Here is a 20,929-nt window from a genome sequence, read left to right as displayed (position 1 = left end):
TGTGTGTGTGTGTGTGTATGTGTGTGTGTGTGTGTGTGTGTGTGTGTGTGTGTGTATGTGTGTGTGTGTGTGTGTGTGTGTGTGTGTGTGTGTGTAGGGGTGCACATCTGTAACCATAATGCTGGAGGGGCAGAAACAAGGGAGTCCCCTAGGCTCAATAGCCAGGTAGTCTAGCCAAAATAGTGAGATCCAGGTTCTGCAAGAGCCCCTGTTTCAGAAAAGGAAGGTGGAGTGTGCTAGTGGAAGCCACACAATGTCAATATTTGGCTTCCATAAGTAAATGCATAAGCATGTGAATCCATACATGTAAGACTATGTCACACAGGCCCATGCACGTACACACACATCCTCCTCCTCCTCCTCCTCCTCCTCCTCCTCCTCCTCCTCTTCCTCCTTCTCAACAACAACAACAACAACCACAACACAAAATACCCCAGGTGATTCTTGTGCCAAATTGCTCTTCCCTGGAAAACAAAGCATCAAAAGAATACCTTAAGAGAGACCTTGCACCAGGAATAATACCCATAAGAAGTAAAGAGGAAATGAATCACAGTGGGCCATGGGGATCCTGGGATGATAAAGCAGCTCAGAAAATGACTCCCTCAAGCCAATGGGAGATCTGGCCCAAACGTTATCCACTAGGAGAGGCCCACACTGGGCAGAGATAATCAGGTCTTGGTATGTTTTATCCATGCTGAGCCTTTGACTGATAGCTTCCTAGGAAAAGTAAAACCCCTCCCACTAGAAAGCAAGGGTATATCTTGAAAGCACTCAACAGCTGTAGAATCTCAGCTGGACAACACTTTTTGTCTTGAAGTGCAATCTGAGTGGTGCATATCTGGTGGTGCCAAGCTTCCTCTAACGAAATGCCTCTTAGGAGAGCAACCCAAAGGCAGCTAGTGATGGTGCATGCTTTAATCCCAGCACTCAAGAGACAGAGACAAGTAGATCTCTGAGTTCAAGGCCAGCATGGTCTACAGAGCAAGTTCCAGGACAGCCAGGGCTACACAGTGTAACCCTGTGTCAGAAAAATGAAAGAAGAAAAAAAAAAGCATCCTGGAATGGAAGTGGAGGAAGAAACATAGCTAAGTTCACAAAAGCCTTAGTTTTTAATCTACATTCAAAATTCATTTATTGTGATGGTTTCTTGATCTCTCTAGGTCTCAGTTCTCTCAGTTATGAAGGAGTTAGGGTTCATTTGAAATTTAAAAAGTATTTGATTCCAGCTTCACGGTATCCTCTGGAACCACACTATTAAGAGCACAGTGTTGAGAAAGCAACTCTCATTCACCATTTGGGGGAGGTACAAATTAGTACAAACATTGTGAAAATCAGTTTGGAGATTTCTCAAAAAATTAAAAATAGGAATACCATATGACCCAGTTTTCTCTCTTCTGGGTAGATACTCAGAAAACTCTGTATCCTGCCATAGAGATATTTGTACTCCTATGTTTATTGATGCTTTATTTATTATAGCAAAAAATCAGAATTGACATGGATGTCCATCAACAGATGAATGGATGAGAATTATATATATATATATATATATATATATATTACACAATATAATGCATATATGTACATTGATATTGCAACAAATAGCATTCCATAATGTATATATTTATGCATATATATGATGAAATACTATTCATTATAAAAGAAAATTGAAAATCTTCAGGAAAAATAGATAAACTTAGAAACATTCTAGAATAGACCCAGAACTTGGAGTGAAAATTTAAGATGTTTTAATGTAGGAGCTCTACAGGAGAACCTGAAGTCACCCTTGACTAAGTAGAGAATTCAAAGTCAAGTACCTGAGAACCTGTGGGAAGGAAGAAATGAAGGAAGAAAGGAAGGAAGGAAGGAAGGAAGGAAGGAAGGAAGGAAGGAAGGAAGGAAGGAAGGCAGACAAACAGAAGCTAAAGTAATGGCTCAGCAGTTAAGACTACTTGCTGTTCTTGCACAGGACCCAAGTTTTGTTCTCAGCACCCATATGAGGTGGCTAACACCCATCTGTAACTTCAGCTCTAAGCGACTTCTTCTACTCTCTCTCTCTCTCTCTCTCTCTCTCTCTCTCTCTCTCTCTCCCTCTCTCTCTCTCTCTCTCACACACACACACACACACACACACACACACACACACACACACACACACACACACACACCATACCTTTGAACTGAGGTGAGTGTACCTGCATTCAGTAATGTATCAGTTCCACCTAGGAGGAAGCAGAGTGCCCTGATTTCTAGGAAGAGGTAGAAGACATTTTTCTTCCAAAGTACAGTTTGTATTGTTTCTGGATTGCCTAGTAACAAAAGCCTCTCCTTGTTCTTTCTCTGACCTGATTATTTTCAGCTCAACAATTTTTTTTCAATTGAAAGTTTTTTAAAAAATTAATTGTGTTTTGCTTCCTCAGTCATTTGAAGTCACTGAATCTTAAACAAAACATTAGGGAAGCACACAAACACTATCATCTGCTGTAACCTGCACAGTTACTCACTTGTTTTTCTGTTAGCCTCACATGCTTGGCAACCTGGTTTTCTTTGTTACAGATGAAAAGAGACCTCGCTCTTAAATTGGCCTTACAGCCTGGTTTGGGGGTGGTAGTCTCACTAATTCCTTCTCAAATCCAAGGCTCCCACCTTTTCAGACCTTGATTAAGAAAGAGGGTGTGCTTTACTAGCTGCTCCAGTGGTACAAAACTCAAAGAAGACTCCTGTGGATCACATGGAAAAGGGAGAGTTTAGGAAAGAGGAAAAGCACACAGTCTGGTTTAGAGGACTTGGATGTACTAGGCAAGCACTCTAGCATTGAGCTACATCTTCGGGCCAGAATGGATATAGCCGAATAGCTATGGTAAGGGGTAAGCCCACCACAGCAGACTGGCTGTTCCTTTTGGAAAGGTAGCTTCTCACTATTGGCAAACAGAGGCAGGAGTTTGGTCAGGACAGGGAGTAAGGGTACAGTGGAGTAAACTGAACAGCTGGGTAGCAAGCCTTGCTGTAGTCTTAGGAGAAGCTTCTTTGCTGGGAGCTGGGAATTAGAGGCATAGCTGTTGTTATGAGTCATTCAGAAAGCTAGCAGCATTTCCTTTCCATCAAAGTATGGCATAATTTGCTATGTGTTTCCGGAAGAATGTCTCACCTTGTTTATTGCAAAGGGAAGCACAACTGCAGTCCTGTCACCATTGGGAATCTGAGAGCCTTTGTGCCTTTCTACTCTTTATCTTAAATTACTTTGATATTAAAAAAAATGTGACTGTAGACATGAGATTGGAAATGAGCAGCATGTTTATTTCCCCAGAGGTAAGAACCCCACAAAAAGAGAAACTGAACAAAAATGTGGTTTTGCTGAAGAAGAAATCAAAGCTGCAGCTGCTGGATTCTCCATCTTATTTTTATCGACTTTTTTTTTCTCTGCTTTTAGTTCCCTAATTATTTGTTGTTGTTACTATTACTTATTCACACTTTACATCCCATTTACTGGCCTCCTCCCAGTCACCCCTTCCCACAATTCTTCCCCCTCCTCCTGCCCTTCCTCTCTGAGCAGGTGGGGGCTCCCTGGTTATTTCCCTACCCTGGCACTTCAAGCTTCTGTGACACACATACTCTCCCAACTGAGGCCAGATAAGGTAGCCCAGCTAGAAAAACATATCCCACAGACAGGCAACAGCTTTTGGGGTAGTCCTCTCTCCAGTTGTTCAGGTACCCTAATTCTTTATCCATAGTTTCTACTAACTTGTATCTCAGTGTATCTTTTCCCCTTTATTCCTTTTTATTCATGCAACTTCCCAGGAGAACTCTGAGTCATGTCTTTCTCTTTCTACCTTTTATACCTTGAAAAGAAGTGGGACCTGATGGCTGAACTCCCAATGTTAAGACCAGATTTATCAGCCCTGGGAATGCAGCCATATTGCTTCTCCTCCCTATCTCCTCTCCTGGAAGACGAGTGCAGAAAGCCTTGCACCATTTGATGCTTTTAAGGACTCCAGAGGAGAACTGATGTTGGTTATTTCTAGAACTATGTTCTCTGTCTGTCCTCTTTCCATAGATCTTACAGTAGCTATTATCTAGCTAGTTAACTTGGCTTGTATGGAACACTAACAGATTTGAAATATACTCAAATGGAGACATGCATGCTAGTGTAAGCATTCTTGGAGGATGAAGTAGGATTACCATGAGTTCAAGGCTAGCCTGGGCTAAAAGGCCAGCCAAGTGATATACAGTCAGAATATGACTTAGAAATAAAATATAATGGCCACAGAGTGAAATGGGAAAGGATGGGGTAGGAAGGCAGTAAAAATGGAAAAATTTCAATGCATCTATGTGGCATTTCCCTAGGCTGACAACTTGGCAGTCACCATGAAATCACATGAAGCCTATGCCACTTCATTCTCAAGAGTGACTGAGGTAGAGCACCTAACGGGATGGACTGGTGGCTTAGGCTTTGGTGGGAGTTCCACTTTTCCTACTCAGCAGAGGTCTCCATGTTGGGAGACCAGTTCTGTGGATGGCACTATAAGCTGTGTTGATAATGAATTATATTTCAGACACTAGAAAAGCCTATTTCTAATGGAAGGTTTCAAGCACATACAGAAACACAAGCAGAGCTTGAGCCCTAGGTACAACCAGTCTTACAGAACTGACAAGATGCTCCTGTTTGAGTTTTGTCCCGGTGCATTTCTCCACTTTCCACATGATGTTGAAACAAGTCCTGATTATTACACCATTTTGGCCATAGATATTTCAGCAAGTCTCTGTGGGCCAGCATGTCATCTTATAAATAAAGTTTCCTGGAAGGCAGCCACACTCGTTCATTTTCCTACTATGATCACTTGGCTCCTTCCCAGAGTCAGCTTAAAGCTTCACAAAATCAAAAAATATTTCTCATTTTGTCCCTTAAGAAAAAGTGTACCGAGGCCTGCTTTAAACAGAAAGGATTGAAAAATTATAAATTAATTAAACAATAAAAATAATGGCTTTTAAAAAACAAGATTATTATCATGTCTCAAAAGTGATACTTGACAACATAGTCTCTTGAAATTGTTTAAGACTTTATAGATATTTGTTTATTCATATTCAGATTCTTTGTTATTTGTTATTTCCTTTGAATCTTGCAAAGAGGGTGTCAGAAAGAAAGCCAAATCATAATAACCTTTCTTTTGAATTTATTTTTTAATTAGGTATTTTCTTCATTTACATTTCCAATGCTATCCCAAAAGTCTCCCACACACTCCCCCACTCCCCTACCCACCCACTCCCACTTCTTGGTCCTGGCATTCCCCTGTACTGAGGCATATAAAGTTTGCAAGAACATGGAGCCTCTCTTCCCAATGATGGCCCACTAGGCCATCTTCTCATACATATGCAGCTAGAGACAAGAGCTCTGGGGTACTGGTTAGTTCATAGTGTTGTTCCACCTATAGGGTTGCAGAACCCTTTAGCTCCTTGGGTACTTTCTCTAGCTCCTCTATTGGGGGCCCTGTGTTCCATCCAATAGCTGACTGTGAGCATCTATTTCTGTGTTTGCCAGGCCCTGGCATAGTCTCACAAGAGACAGCTATATCAGGGTCCTTTCAGCAAAATCTTGCTGGTGTATGCAATGGTGTCAGCATTTGGAGGCTGATTATGAGATGGATCCCCTGGTATGGCAGTCTCTAGATGGTCCATCCTTTCCTTTCAGCTCCAAACTTTGTCTCTGTAGCTACTCACATTGGTGTTTTGTTCACAATTCTAAGAAGGGGCAAAGTGTTCACACTTTGGTCTTCATTCTTCTTGAGTTTCATGTGTTTTGCAAATTGTATCTTGTATCTTGGGTATTCTAAGGTTCTCGGCTAATATCCACTTATCAGTGAGTACATATCATGTGAATTCTTTTGTGATTGGGTTACCTCACTCAGGATGATGCCCTCCAGGTCCATCCATTTGCCTAGGAATTTCATAAATTCATTCTTTTTAATAGTTGAGTAGTACTACATTGTGTAAATGTACCACATTTTCTGTATCCATCCCTCTGTTGAGGGACATCTGGGTTCTTTCCAGCTTCTGGCTATTATAAATAAGCCTGCTATGAACATAGTGGAGCATATGTCCTTCTTACCAGTTGGAACATCTGGATATATGCCCAGGAGAGGTATTGAGGGATCCCCCGGTAGTACTATGTACAATTTTCTGAGGAACCACCAGACTGATTTACAAAGTGGTTGTACAAGCTTGCAATCCCACCAACAATGGAGAAGTGATCCTCTTTCTCTACATCCTTGCCAACATCTGCTGTCACCTGAATTTTTAATCTTAGTCATTCTGACTAGTGTGAGGTGGAATCTCAGGATTGTTTTGATTTGCATTTCCCTGATGATTAAGGATGTTGATCTAGGAGGTGAGATGATTCTGATCAGAATACCCTGTATGAAATTCTCAAAGGATTATTAAATATTTTTAAATGACATAAGCAAAGGCAGGTAGTGCGAAGACCATTGGAATAGGATGCTGCATATGATGGGCAAAGAGAAGTGTGGATCCTGTAGTATGTGGCTGATAAATTCCCATGTGTTTCTTAGGTGCTCCATATCAAGAGTATTTGACTTGAGAAAGCTAGTATGGCAAGTATATTTCAGACATGACTTGGAGTTAATTTAAGGTGAGCCTCCTTCAAGCAGTAAAAGTAACAGCAGTTTTATATTGAGCAAGAGTTCCCATGGAATCACTTTGAGTTTGAAGTGCCATCCTGACATTTGGAGAAACAAAAATCTGTGGGTAAGCCTTTTCTAGCATCTTCCTTCAAAAAAAAAAGTGGTGTGTTATTTTACAAGCTAGATGGGGAGGGTGAAATGTGAAATTTGAGCTCTCTTCAGTTCCATGAGCACCTAGTGTTTGGAGGCACAGCCTGGTTCATTTGTTCCTTAAAACCTGCTACAAACAAAATAAAAAATAATTTTTTCTTAGAAGAAACACATTGCAACTTTTAGCTGTTTTTTTTTTTCTGGGAAAGTATAGTCTATATTTGAGAAGAAAATCCAAAAGAGCATATAAAAGTGGGAAATACACTATGTTCAATAATACCTCAAAAACTGTAAGGATAATACTCTCATTCATTATTTTATTTATTTACCTATTTTTTAGTTTGTGACATAATCTTCTTATGTAGCCCAGGATAGCCTCAAGTTCCCAATCCTCCAGCCTTATCCTTGCAAATGCAAAGACTAAGAGCTTGTGACACCACACCCAGTTTTGTTCCTATTCAATGGTACAACTCCAGAAAAGGCCAGAAAATGGCATAGATCCCTAGAACCAGAGTTACAGATGGGTATGAGCAGTCTGATATGAGTGATGGGAACTCTTCTGCAAGAATATTACACTTTCTTAACCACTGAGCCATCTCTCTGGGCCCTTAGCACCACCTTTAACTTGAAACCCATCAAACAACTGAAGTTCATTACTGAAGCAAATTCCAGATTGTTTAAAGGGCATGCTTGTTTATGCTGACTAAGGAGATATTTTTTTTTTAAAAAAGGACATTTAAAATGTTTTCCACAGAAATCAATTAACTCCTTGGTAGCAGGGCCCATTGCTTGATAATTTTTGTATTTCCAGGATGTAGAACTGGATTTGGCAGGGAATATGGCATTTCTTATATGTAGCACTGAATGGCTATATAATATCAATATCATTCCTTATCTCTATATATAATTAAAAATCACATTTCTAGTAATTAAGAGGAACTGATTACCCTAAATATCACTTCACAATGGAGAATCCTAGCAGGCACCACTTTAACCAAGTGCTCAAGTTTAACATTGCCATTGAGGAATGACATGAGTCTCAAATACCCTGTTGTGGACTTAATAATGGCTCCCAACAGTATCCAAAATCTGGTCCTACATCCAGTATGAATATATCCCTTTACATGACAAGCAAACTTTGTAGACAAAGAATTTTCATTAAGAATTAATTAAGAATTTTAAGATGTAGAGATTATACTGGATTATCTCGATGGGGCCAATGTCCCACAAGGGTCCTTATCAGTTGGAGGCAGAGAGGAAGACTTGCTTATAAAGAAGAAAAGGCAATGTGATGATGGAAACAGAGAATGAAGAAGTATGGCCATAAGCCAAGGAAATACTGGCTTCAGTTCTCCCAAGAGCCTTCAGAAGGAACCTGCCTAAACAACACGTTGAATTTAGTCTTAAAGGTTCCTTTCATAATTTTGGGACACAGAAAACAAACTCCTCCTCCTCCTCCTCCTCTTCTTCTTCTTCCTACTCTTCCTCCTCCTCCTCCTCCTTCTCCTCCTCTTCTGTGCCATCAATGATGCTCCTTGGTTATAGAAGCAAAGATTTTGATGGCTTTTTTCCCTCCAGAATTCATCTCCCAAGTCTAATAATAATGAAGTGTTAGGAAAACCAAAATTGAAGGATAGTCTACAAAATACTTGAACCATACTCCTTAAAAGGGTGTTAAGATCAAACTAGGTCTGCTAGTACAGATCTGAAATGCCAGATACTCAGGAGGATGAGGCAGGAGGATCACACATTTGAGGTCTATATGAGCTAGAGAGTGAATTCAAGGTCAATCTGTTGAAAAATAATTTAAAGGAAAAACTGGGTTCAATCATTAATTATGAGCACACATGGGGTGGGGGTGGGGGACAAGGAAAGTCTGAGAAACTGTCACAGATATACCACTGGCCTAAAGGATCATAATGATTAACTACCACAGAGCATCTTGGATTGGACCCTGAAATTGAAGATGACAGTAGAAGGACCAGAAGTCTGATTAAAGTGTATAGTTTGTGCAATAGTATTGTACCAATACGAATCTCTTAGTTTTGTAAGATGTTAACACTATGAGGAGTTGGGTGATAGATACATTTTCAATCTTTGCCCTGCCTTTGCAACTTTTCTGTAAATCTAAAGTTAGTCCAGACATCTATTATGGATAGGCAGAAATAACTCAATGATGCCTTTCAGGGCATTTAGCATTCTTCATGGGGGAGGCGAAAAAGACTGGGAAGAAATGGTTGATCTTAGAATGGTACTTCTCTTGCATGCATACTGTTACTGGTTGGGACTGATGCCTCATGTTGTCCTGGGGCAAAGGCAAGGAGAAAATGTCCCTGTATTTCACAGATGGAAAGCCACAGCACAGAACACTTCAGTAACAAATAATGTTCATTGAATTGATTTGACTTGCGCAAGCTCACTGAGCAGATATAGAGATGGCATATAAATTGTCTAATTTCCAGATATATGGTGGCTGAGTAGCTAAGTTCAGCTCATTTTAACTATCTTCAAAATACATATATCTTACCCAGATAAGAAACTTTGCTGTTCTTGGAAAACAAATGGATAATAGCTTGCAAAAGTTCTTCAGACTTGACCAGATTTTTACGTCAATGAACACCCTGTCTAAATACTCAAGATTCAACTTGGGTTTACAGCACTTGCCTCTTGTGGTCCTTTGTTTCTTTTTTTTTTTTCTTCTTCTTTTAATGGTTTATCTTTCTTCCTCTAGTCCATCCATTGTACTGGCTAAGTGTTTTCCATTGTTATGTAATAAATTACCATCAACCAGTGGTTTAACAGTAACAAACATTTATTAACTCAGTCTCTGGTGGTCAGGAATTTGGAAGTGGCCTGGGTTGTGAGGTCCTGAATCAGGGACTGTCATGAAGCTGCAGTCACATATCAGCCAAATCTTTGGCTCTAGATCAGTGTTTCTCAACCTATGAGTTATGACCCCTTTGGGGGTTAAAGGACTTTTTACAAAGGTTACCTAAGACCATCTGCCTACCAGATATTTACATTATGACTCATATCAGTAGTAAAATTGCAATTATGAAATAGCAATGAAAATAACTTTTTAGTTATGGATCACCACAAAATGAGTAATGGCATTAAAGAGTTGTCATGGCATTTGCAGCATTGAAAAGCACTGCTCTAGAGGGTCCCACACCTAAAATGACACAGAGCTATATCAGTTCTTCATCAAGTAGGCCTATCAATAAGGCTATTTGAATGTTGTATTAGTTACTTTGTTAGCACTTGTGACAAAATGTCTGCGTGGGAGAGAGGCTTATTTGGGCTTACGGTTTAGAGGGTACCTTCCATCATGACTGGGGGATGCATGGCAGCTTAGTCTGAGGCTATGGGACCTTGTATCAGCTTGTTGCATCTTGGTAGATAATAATTAAAGGCAGAATGTCCTTCAAGGCCCTCCATTGTCAGACTACATCATCCAGCAAGGCCCCATGTTCCAAAGGATCCATGACTGCCGCCCCAAAGCATCACCATCTCTGACCAAGTGTTCAAATGTATGGAACTGTGGGAGGACAGTTCACATTCAAGCCATAGCAAGTGTCCTCATGACATGGCGGCTGCTTTCCTCCAGAGCAAATGATCCCCAAACAAGATGCTGTGATGGTTTATTTACCCTCTAGTGTTGGGAGTTGTGATGAAGTTGCCTGCTTCATCATTTCACTTGTTAGAATCAAGAAACTGTGTACAGCTTATATCCCACAGAAAGAAAATTAATCCTGTTTTCCTAAGTAGACACATTCCATGTTGCTTGTCTTATTGCTATGACTAAATCCCTGACAAAACTAGCTTAGGAAAGGAAGCATTCATTTTGACTCATGGTTCCCAGGAACAGTCCAGCATGATGGAGAAGTTACAGTTTGAGTAGCTTGAGGCAGCTGGGCACACAGCATCAACAGTCAGGAAATGAGAGCCATGAATTCTTGTGATTACCTCGCCTTCTTTATATTCATTTCAGGACCCTTCCCATAGACTACGACTGCCCACACTTAGGGTGGGCCTTCCCATATCAATGAACCCAATCACAAAAATCCAAGGTGATACTGAGCCCATCAAGTCAACAATCAAGGTCATCCATCACACGTAACAAGAACAGGTAGACTTAAAAGCCACAACATTGGACATTCCTTTAACTTTGAGGTGGGTTAAGAATGTGGTTTTCCTCTTCAGGCTTTCTCTGACCATCGGCATCTGTTTCTGCATCTTTGTAGGGCTCAAACTGACACTTGACTCTTTGAGAACACACCCCTCATCTTCCACGGAAGTTTCTCGGCCCATGAAAAGTCAAGAGTATTGAGAACAGAAAAGGGAACTTGAAACAATCCCAGCATTGCAGGATCTGGATAGACTCATCTGCCTTGTCTGTTCCTGCTGCAGCACTAAAATTTGACATCTCTGATTCTTTTCAAGCAAGAGTTACTGCAGTCCTCTACACAGCTCCTCCCTTCTGTTGTCACAGGTCTCACATGGAAACCATGTCCAGTGCCCACCAACCCTCAGCACATCACCTTGGCATCAAAGCTGAATGTCACTCTACTCCTGACTCTTTCATCCTATCTTTGGACTATTTGGCATTCGGCATTCTGGCTCTCAGTTCTCTTCATTACTTACCTCTCTGTCTTCATCTCTCATTTCCAGTGACTCCTTTGTTCCTATAGTGAATTCAGTTTGCACACAAGAGTAGGCTCAGAATTTCCCTCTGGAGTAACTTCCATCATGTCCTTGATTTTTTATTCTCAGAGTGATATCCCTAAAAGAAAGGAAAAGAAATCACCATCCTTATGGGTGAACTGGCACAGACTGTGATTATCAGAACTCAGAAGGTAGAGGCAGGTGGATCTTTGAGATTAGAGTCCTGCCCCTGGGTATACTGACGTAGCATAAGACACTGGAACAACTCTCAACCATTATCAGGGATATGAAGAAGCCCCGGTGCAGTAGTTTACTTTCTTGTCTATTTGTTGTGTAGTCTGGAACTCTTGATCCTCCTGCCTAAGACTCCTATGTATTAGGACTACAGACTCACATTACCACACTGAGCTGCAAGGCTGCAGTGGTTCTTAGTTAAATTTGAGGTGGTCCAGTTGCTGGTTTCAGACTGAGCATGAGCTTCTAGTCTCTCCTATCCCCATATACCTAGTTTCCTATTCCTATTCTGCCTTTTTAACCATTGTTCCCAGACATTCTTGATGCCTACAATGTTCCTGTATCGTACACTTTTAACTTGCATATGACTTTCCTGGACATCTTGTTACAGCGAAGATTAGTTCTTCTAAATGCAACTTATTAGGACTAGAGTAGTGCCTAGGATTCTGCCTTTCTAACGTTGTTTTTATTTACTTAATTTTGTATGTGTGTGAGCATGAACAGGCATTACATGCCACACAGCATGGAGGTCAGAGGACAACTCTCTGGAGTCAGTTCTCTCCTGCCACCTTGTGGGGTTCACGGTTTGAAGTCCGGTTGCTAGGCCTAAGCAAATGCCTCTACAGGTTGAGCAACACCACTTGCCCATGATTCTATATTTCTAGTAAATCCTGAGGCCATGCTGCTTGCTTAAGGATTTACTCTTGGGTAACATGAACCCATAGCAGTAATCTAAATTCTTATACATGTTCCTTTCCTTCCTCCCTCATCAGAAGGGGCAGAACATGGACTGTCATGCTGACATGATCCCTATAGCCTATGCTGTTTGCCTCGTTAGCCCCCAGTGTATCCCCTAGAGACCTAATGAGAAAGAATCATAATTGGGTTCTGGGTCCTGTCATTGAAGATTTAAAGTTAGTAATATAGGGTAGGACCTCAGAAGTTGTATTTTTATGAAGCACCCCTGACAATCTTGCTAATTTAAGAGCATATTTTTGTCAATTATGTATATGTGTATATCTCTGTGTGGGTACATGTTTGTCAGTGCAGATACTTGGAGAGGCCAGAGACATTGGATTGCCCTTAGAGCTGGAGTTTGTGGGATGTGGCTGCTGGGAACTGAAACCAGGTCCTTTTGAAGAGTAGTATACACTCTTAACCTCTGAACCATCTTTCTAGGACCACCTTTTCTTTTCTTTTTTTCTTTTTTTTTATTAGGTATTTTCTTCATTTACATTTCCAATGCTATCCCAAAAGTCCCCCATACCCTCCCACCCACTCCCCTACCCACCCACTCCCACTTCTTGGCCCTGGCGTTCCCCTGTACTGAGGCATATAAAGTTTGCAAGACCGATGGGCCTCTCTTTCCAATGATGGCTGACTAGGCCAACTTCTGATACATATGCAGCTAGAGACACGAGCTCCGGGGGGTACTGGTTAGTTCATATTTGTTGTTCCACCTATAGGGTTGCAGACCCCTTTAGCTCCTTGGGTACTTTCTCTAGCTCCTCCATTGGGGGCCCTGTGATCCATCCAATAGTTGACTGTGAGCATCCACTTCTGTGTTTGCTAGGCCCCAGCATAGCTCTTTTTTTTTTTTTTAAGATTTGTGTCTTATAGGCTAATGCCAGCCTGAAATCTTAAATAAAAATCTTCCCCAATGGATCCAATGTCCTTAATTTTATTTTGGTCTCTCTCTGTCTCTGTTTCTCTCTCTCCCTCCTCTCTCTCCCTCCTTTCCTTCTCTACTCCTCCCTTACCCTCGCTCTATCTCTCTTTGTTCTGGACACAGTCACTGTAACTAATTTATCTTAGTGATATATATATATATATGTATATATATATATTAATATAGCTAATAGTAGATGTCAAGCCTCAATATACATTCACTTTTAAACTACCATTAGAACATTTCTATATGGCTGTAGAAGGCACAATGCTAATGGCAGCTTTGATAAATCAACACCTGTCCACATCTGCTTAACATACATGGGAAGAAACACTAGTAGCCTAATTGGACTTAAGAAGCAAGACTGACTCAGCACACGGATGAACAGATGGGGAGATATAATGCCCACAGGTCCTCTTTGTGTACCCAGACTCTAGAGGCAGAACTTCATAGCAACAACAAGGGATTCAGCACTGTCTCATCCAATTTGCCTCCAGCTGTGTTTCATGTTGTACTCTCTGCACCCTGTTTCTGCTAATTTGGGTGACCTTTATAAAGGGGCTTATAGTGTTTCTCTTGCTCAATGCTACCCTGCTTCCTTTGTGCCACGAAGCATGTGCTGCGTTTTCTCTGTTCAAAAGCCCTAGCCCGCACCTAGGAAATCTTCAATGTCAGGTGTTACATTTTCTTTGGGGGGGCGGGGGTGGAGGCAGTAAACTTCATTCTAGAAAGGGAATGGATCTAACGTGTGATCACCTCAATCAGTGCCGCTCTCTAGCTTCTTACATATGTAGTACATGGCAGCTATACATTCCTCTTAAGTAAACAGAGGAATTGATGATTCACTGGTGTGTGTGGAACTCCTGTCTATTGATTTGAGATCAATCAGTCTTCTGAGCTGTTCCCAAGCAAATCTTTTCCCTTCAATCCCCAAATGGTGATCATGGTAATAGTGGTAAGTAGCTAAAATTAATCAAATGGAATAAATACTATACAGTCTTACCAGGGATGGTTTTTTATTGAATTTCATAAATTATCCCTGCTCTACAAATAAAGAACTTGAACCTGAAGATGTGTGCCCAAGCAATGTGCCAAGGTAATAAATGGGTGGGTCTGTCAGGACTGAAGCTCATGTCCTGTATCAATAAGTTGTACTTCTAGCAACTGATTGACACCACTAGACTCATGTTTATTGGCTCAATCCTGGCAGTGCTGGACTCCACTAAGAAACCCTTCTACCTGCAAGCATGTAGCATCATCAATCTTCTGACTGCTGCCTACAAGGACTCTTTCATGTTACCAAAAGGGCACCACAGTCACCTGGCCATCAAATGCTGCAAAGGTACATGGCAATGCCTTTGGAAGCTTTCTGGGTGGGCCCTGACATGGTATCAAGCAGTTTTCTTTATTTATTATGGGTCCTGAAATATGAGCCTTTCCCTAGCACTGTCTGTTATTAACTAGCTTTCTGACACATATCAAAAAGGACCGGCTCAATAGATACCATAAAGGTATAGCCTTATGATGTACTTGTTAGTGCTAGCAAAAGGTCAAGTCTCATTCTGATAGCATTTTAATAGAGTATTTCTCAGCACTCCTTTGACCATAACTCATTTCTTTCACTAGCTCCCCACCCCCTCTGTCTCTTGTTTCCTGTTTCTTGAGAGAATCTACAACCGTTGTATACTTCGGAGGAAATTGACAGCTTGCCAAAAATGCAAAAAGCTACACCAAAAAGCCAGCTCATATGATTTTTAGATCAAAAGAAAATAATGCGCTTTAAATTTGGTTTGAAAAAGATCATCCATTGATCTATGTGTGCTGAGCCTGCAGCTGGCTCCATAGTCAGAGGCTTGGGAAGTTTTCAAGAAAGAGCACATGTGCACCGTACTTCTGGTTTTCCTGAAGTCTGTTGCTGTAGGTTTAAGGTGTGAGTCCGTGCATGCAGTTCTCCGTAGCAGTCCCTATTCCGAGGGAACTAACTGGGACAGCTCACACACAGACCTAGATGTCCCATTTTAATACATTAGTAAAGATTAGAAACAGGAGGGTCCTGAGTCACATCTGAACTCATGGAGATAGTATCAGAGATATTCCCAGACTTTGCAGCGAACAGCATTTATTAAATGCCTGCTATTAGGTGCTCCCAGCTTAAATGAAAAGGCAAAGGTATCTATCTATTAAGCCACTTAGGAGTTGTGATCTGCTGCCTGATTCTCATTTGAAGAAAGCAGGCAGCTGGGCAGTGATTGAAGCGTCCAGCAGGGGGCTGGCATTCGCTGTCTATACATGGTCCTGGCTCCACTTCAGAGCGGCAGCTCAGGAGAGCTGCCGTTTGCTAGGGAAGCCAGTGACGTCCAAAGCATCCTGCCTATAGGATTGGAGGCTTTCTTGGTGCAGTTTTTTTCTACCCACTTTAAACCTTCAGGTTCTACAAATCAGGGAAGACGGGAAATGCTGTGTGAAAATAGCAATCCAAAAGTTCTTAGTAAACTGCAGCCAGAGAGACTCAGTCTAGGATGGAGGTAGGAAGAGCTGAGACAAAGTGGGCTTAATTCTAAGCTTTTCTTCAGGCTGAGTTTCTGTTGCTTGTTAACTTAGTGAATGTACAGATGTATTGCTTGCTGGTGGTGTGAAGGCTGGGACAGAACCAACATCAACAAACTGAGCTAGAGTTTGGAATACCAGTGTGTGTGTGTGTGTGTGTGTGTGTGTGTGTGTGTGTGTGTGAATTCAGAGTGTTTTAAAGAGAGATCAAGAGGCTCACACAGATCAGCGAGCCTAACTGACAAACCTTCAGCGCCTAACTGAAAAACCCAGAAGTTACAAAGCAGCATCTTGAAGGCGCATTTGAAGAGAGAAGCTTTGAGATGGCTCCAAATAATTGTTCCCACCTGAACTTGGACGTGGACCCTTTCCTGTCCTGCAACGACACCTTCAATCAAAGTCTGAGTCCCCCCAAGATGGACAACTGGTTTCACCCGGGCTTCATCTATGTCATCCCTGCAGTTTATGGGCTTATCATCGTGATAGGTCTTATTGGCAACATCACGCTCATCAAGATCTTCTGCACGGTCAAGTCCATGCGAAACGTGCCAAACCTGTTCATCTCTAGCCTGGCTTTGGGAGACCTGCTGCTGCTGGTGACATGCGCCCCTGTGGATGCCAGCAAGTACCTGGCTGACAGGTGGCTATTTGGCAGAATTGGCTGCAAACTGATCCCCTTTATACAACTTACTTCAGTGGGGGTGTCTGTCTTCACACTTACGGCACTGTCAGCTGACAGGTAAGTACTCATTGGAAGTTATATCCTCTCTTGGGGTGGCGGACCACTCAGTGAATCACATGAGAGAGCTGTCTACCCTAAAGGGAACTTTTACTCAAACTCACAATCCCTTCCAGGCATGGTTTTGTTCTGAAAATTACTTCTGGAGTTTGGCATATTAGTTTAAGAAAAGAAAAATGAGAGAATGGTGGAGACCCGAGGAGACAAATGAGAATTAAATCTCTAAGCCTGAGACTGAGGGGCATTTTTTTTCTGAAGAAAAATCATTGCCTTTCCCTGTCTTCTCCTTCTCTGAAAAATTAATTGAACAGTGAGAAGGACAATCCTACCCTACAGTTTCAACCTCAGGCTAGTGTTTTTTAGAAGCAATTCAGAATCCTTCAGAAAATAGAGAAGTTCCCACTGACCCTCTGTAAAATCTCCTTTGAGAAAGAACAACAACAACAACAAAGGCTCCATTTCTCTGAATTTTGTCTTCCTTGGACAGTCTTAACTTTTCTTACAGTTCATTTTTAGGTATGACTGAACAGAACAGTTGTGTGTGAATTTTTCCAAGTCTCCCTTCAATGACTTTAAATATGTTTGCTCCCTTTTGCCCAGCTAAGCGAGTTCAAGGTTGACTGTCCTTCTATGTACAATATCTTTGTATCTTGGTGAGGCTGAGTGTCTTCTGTTATTCTGAAAAATGCACATCTGGAAAACACACATGTGATTATACACACACACATATATATATATTTCAAACCTGTATTTGTCAAATATCTATATCTACCATGTTAAAAAGAAAAAGAAAACTCATGCTTGAACAGGCAAGTAAAGATATATGTGAAGGATATTCACACATGTTGTTGATTGTATCTTATGTTCTGAAGAATGAACACAGAAATGATTAGACTACTAGATACAATATGTTGTATCTAGTATCTAGCTAAATTTCTAAATTAAGAAAAAAAAACCCAGGTTTATTGGACCAGAGGTTATACATTGTTATCTTTAAGTCAACTATATGGTGTATGTTAAAAATACATAGGACCAGAGTGTATACTGGAAAAAGTATAGCTGCAATTCTGTAAAGTTTAGAATCTGAAGTAGAGGGCCTCTCCTTTACTACTTGTGGTGCTTGAGTCTCCTGCTATAAAAGAACAAAGCGTCCTCAGGTGAGCTGGCCTTCACAAGTAATGGACAAATAAAGCCAGTGTTATCAGTATTTGTGGCCATGTGTTTAACTTAAGCTATTTAAAGTACACTGCTCAGCACTGATGATATTCTCAGAGCCTGAAAAGTAATGGTCCAGAAATGAGGTTATCGTGTGGACCAGACAGGGTTTCTCCACACACCCTCATCTTGCTTGCACCCTGCCTATTTACCTTTAAGGTACTAATGACCACAGACACTTTCTGTGTTCACTCAGGGCCAGCAAACTTCAGGGCTGGCAAAAGCTCTAAGGTTGGTTCCCACTGGTGGAGGGCACGTCAGGCTGAGCATAATTTTCTTGATAGGAAGAAGAGATTTGGGTTTCCGGGCTGGTGAATGCAGTGGTCCAGATGGTGTTTACTGTCTCCTCGGGGAGGCGAACAGCATGGAAAGGGAGGGCATGAAATGGAAAACTGCAGCTGCAGGGACCCTCTTCCTGGAGTTTCAGACCAGACTGAGCTTGCCATCAGCAGTCAGGAACAGCTCTGTGCAAAGCTGAGTTGAATGCCACTGCAGCTGCAGTGTGTCCTCACTAACTTTTTGTAATTGGCCTTGCCTGGCAAGGGCTGATGGATCACTGGAATGACAGGTGCATCACACTAGCTTCAATGAGAATAGATGCCTGACCAGTTCGATAATACAAAACTTGTACTTTTCTATTTATCTTATGTTGAAAAGCTACAAGATTCTTACAACAGCTTTATGGGCTTGGCAATGTAACTGTGGATTCTATACTTAACAATGTGTCATCTATGAACATAGTAAAAAGAGTAAGTTAACAGCTCATCATTTTTACATAATGTCTATGTAACCACGTGATTATAATATTGAGGATATGAAGGAGTCCCAATGCCTTGCCCATTTCCATTTAATATTCCTAAAGAAAGGCAACTGTTACCTGACATTACCTATTGAAATTCTTGAACATACAAACATACAGTGAATAGAACTTTGAGTTTGTCTTCTCATGCTTGGTGTATTTCTGGGATTCTCATCCATGTTAGCACGTTTAGGAGTGGTTTTTCGATTGTGTGCAGGGTCCCATTGGAGGAAAAGACTTCCAGTTATCCTGATGAATACTGATGTATTTCTTTCTGGATTTTGTTTCTGTTTGTTTGCTGTTTAGAAATTCCTACAATGTATCTTGACAATATTCTTTACTCATCCCCAGCTCCTCTCTGATCCTATCTCAACCTTACCCACTACGTTCTTCGCTCTTTAGAAAATGAACAAACAAAAAGCAAAAGCAGACAAAAATAAACAAGCTAACATGGGGTCCATTTTGTATTGGACAACTGTTTCTGAGCAGGAGTCCTGCCCTGGAGTGGTTGATACCGAGAGTCACTCCATTGAAGAAAACTGATTTCCCCTCTCTCAGTAGCTATCAAGGACAGAGAGCTTCTTGGTTAGGACTGGAACTTTGTATCTTTTGGCTGACATAAGAATTTTATTTCTTTTAGGTGTATGTTCAAATCTGAAATGCTTAAGTTATTAGTTCACATATTTAGTACATATTGCTAGTTTTCATGTGAGCCTCTATACTTGGTAACTTGGTAAAAAAGGGTGACCCAAACTGCCCAGCGTGGATGACCATCAGAACTAAAAGGGAACAGAAACAGAAGCCTAGGCTCCACCCTAAACTACTTTAACAAGGTTTCCAACATGTGAGTGGGGCTCACAACTGTTAACATGAATGCCCAACCATCGTAGGTTTTTAGCAAAGCCAATGTTTATCTCAGTCACTCTCCTGCAGCCCCCTGTATCCACAGGTAAGGTTGAGTGTCACTAAGAAAAGAACATTTTTCTAGAAAAATATATACCACTCTCACCATCCCAAAAGGGCACTTTCAAGGATTTTGACTGGAACCATGGGATCGCCAGTTTACCAATTTCAGGGTCACATTCAAGTACCTTCAATTTTAGTTCCTGTCTTCTCTTTCCACTTGCACTCTCTGTCCTCATACACACACCGCTGTCCTCATACATGTTATTACATGGCCCCATTCAAAATACAGTCTGATTCCATTTCCCTTCTCATGACAGGGAGCCCCAGACTCAAAATCGGGCTGTTTTAAAAGATGGTGGCTGAGTGACCCAGGGCATATGGATTTGGAAGGGGTCCTTCCCTGGTCACTTCAATGGTTCTTAGGCTACTATGCCTAGCTTTCTGGATTCTGATGAGATTGGTCTCTTTCTCACAAAAGAAGACTCAATTTAGTTCCCCATAGAGCATCCTCCTATAAAATCCCTATTAGAGGAGTTTGGGCTGCCAGATCCCAGGTTCTATCTAGTTTGGTTTTTCAGAGGCATATGCTGCCACCCTGGAAGGAAATACACCTTGTGTCTGCCCACAGCCACAGTGACCCAGAAGTGCTGCCAGCAGCTTCTGGGAATGAGCAGAGGCCAGGTGTGTGGAAGTGGGCTTTCCCAGCCAGGATTGCTCTCAACCTGAATGCCTTGGCAGAGGAGACGAGGGTAATGAAGAACTTCCATGTCTCTCACACATTAGTTTTTCAAGTGTCAGGCTTTCATGTGATTAATTAAGGATCATTCTGGCAACTTAATATGCATGATGGGAAAAAAAAAGCTCAAGCTTCATCATGAAACACGCAGTGTCTCACGAAGGGCTCCCTGGTGAGGTCTTTTGAACTGTGCCTGTCAATAACATCCTTTAAAAATAGACTAAATTTACATTCTTGCACTTATAAATCTTCCTGGTGTGTGTGGTTGCATAAAGTCTCCTTTAATTAAAACTCAGGCTTTCAGCATAAAACGAAAGTTCTCCTCTTTTTTACCTCCAAGTAAAAGCACAAAGGGACATCCAAGAGGTTTCTTTGGCACAGTGGTCTCCTCCTCTAAGAGACTTTCTTTGGCCACTCAGTCTGAGAAAATGGGAGATCCTATCAACCAGGTTCTTTCTTTAGGTTCATTGGAAGGTAAGTTGCATATGTGCTTAGGGGGACACTTTGACACCCCCACCCCCGAACTGCATCACCTTCACCAACACAGCCCAAATGTCATTTCTATCACTCATCCGATTTCTTTCTGGTCCCTTTTTAGTGTACCCCTCCCTCCACCTCAGCTTCTGGAGACCTTGAT

General features: G+C 41.5%; 1 protein-coding gene across 1 annotated transcript in view; it reads left to right on the top strand.

Annotated features, from left to right (window-relative positions):
* Positions 1–15,781: 15,781 nt before the first annotated feature.
* Grpr (gastrin releasing peptide receptor) overlaps positions 15,782–20,929 on the top strand; it is a 35,833-nt gene continuing 30,685 nt past the window's right edge. The window contains exon 1 of the mRNA NM_008177.3: positions 15,782–16,636. Within this exon, the coding sequence (NP_032203.1) occupies positions 16,221–16,636 (416 nt within the window). The 5' untranslated portion in view covers positions 15,782–16,220. The remainder of the gene's footprint in view (positions 16,637–20,929) is intronic.

Source organism: Mus musculus, chromosome X (genome assembly GCF_000001635.26).
Source record: "Mus musculus strain C57BL/6J chromosome X, GRCm38.p6 C57BL/6J".
Lineage (NCBI taxonomy): Eukaryota > Metazoa > Chordata > Mammalia > Rodentia > Muridae > Mus > Mus musculus.
This window is presented reverse-complemented; position numbering and strand designations above follow the sequence as displayed.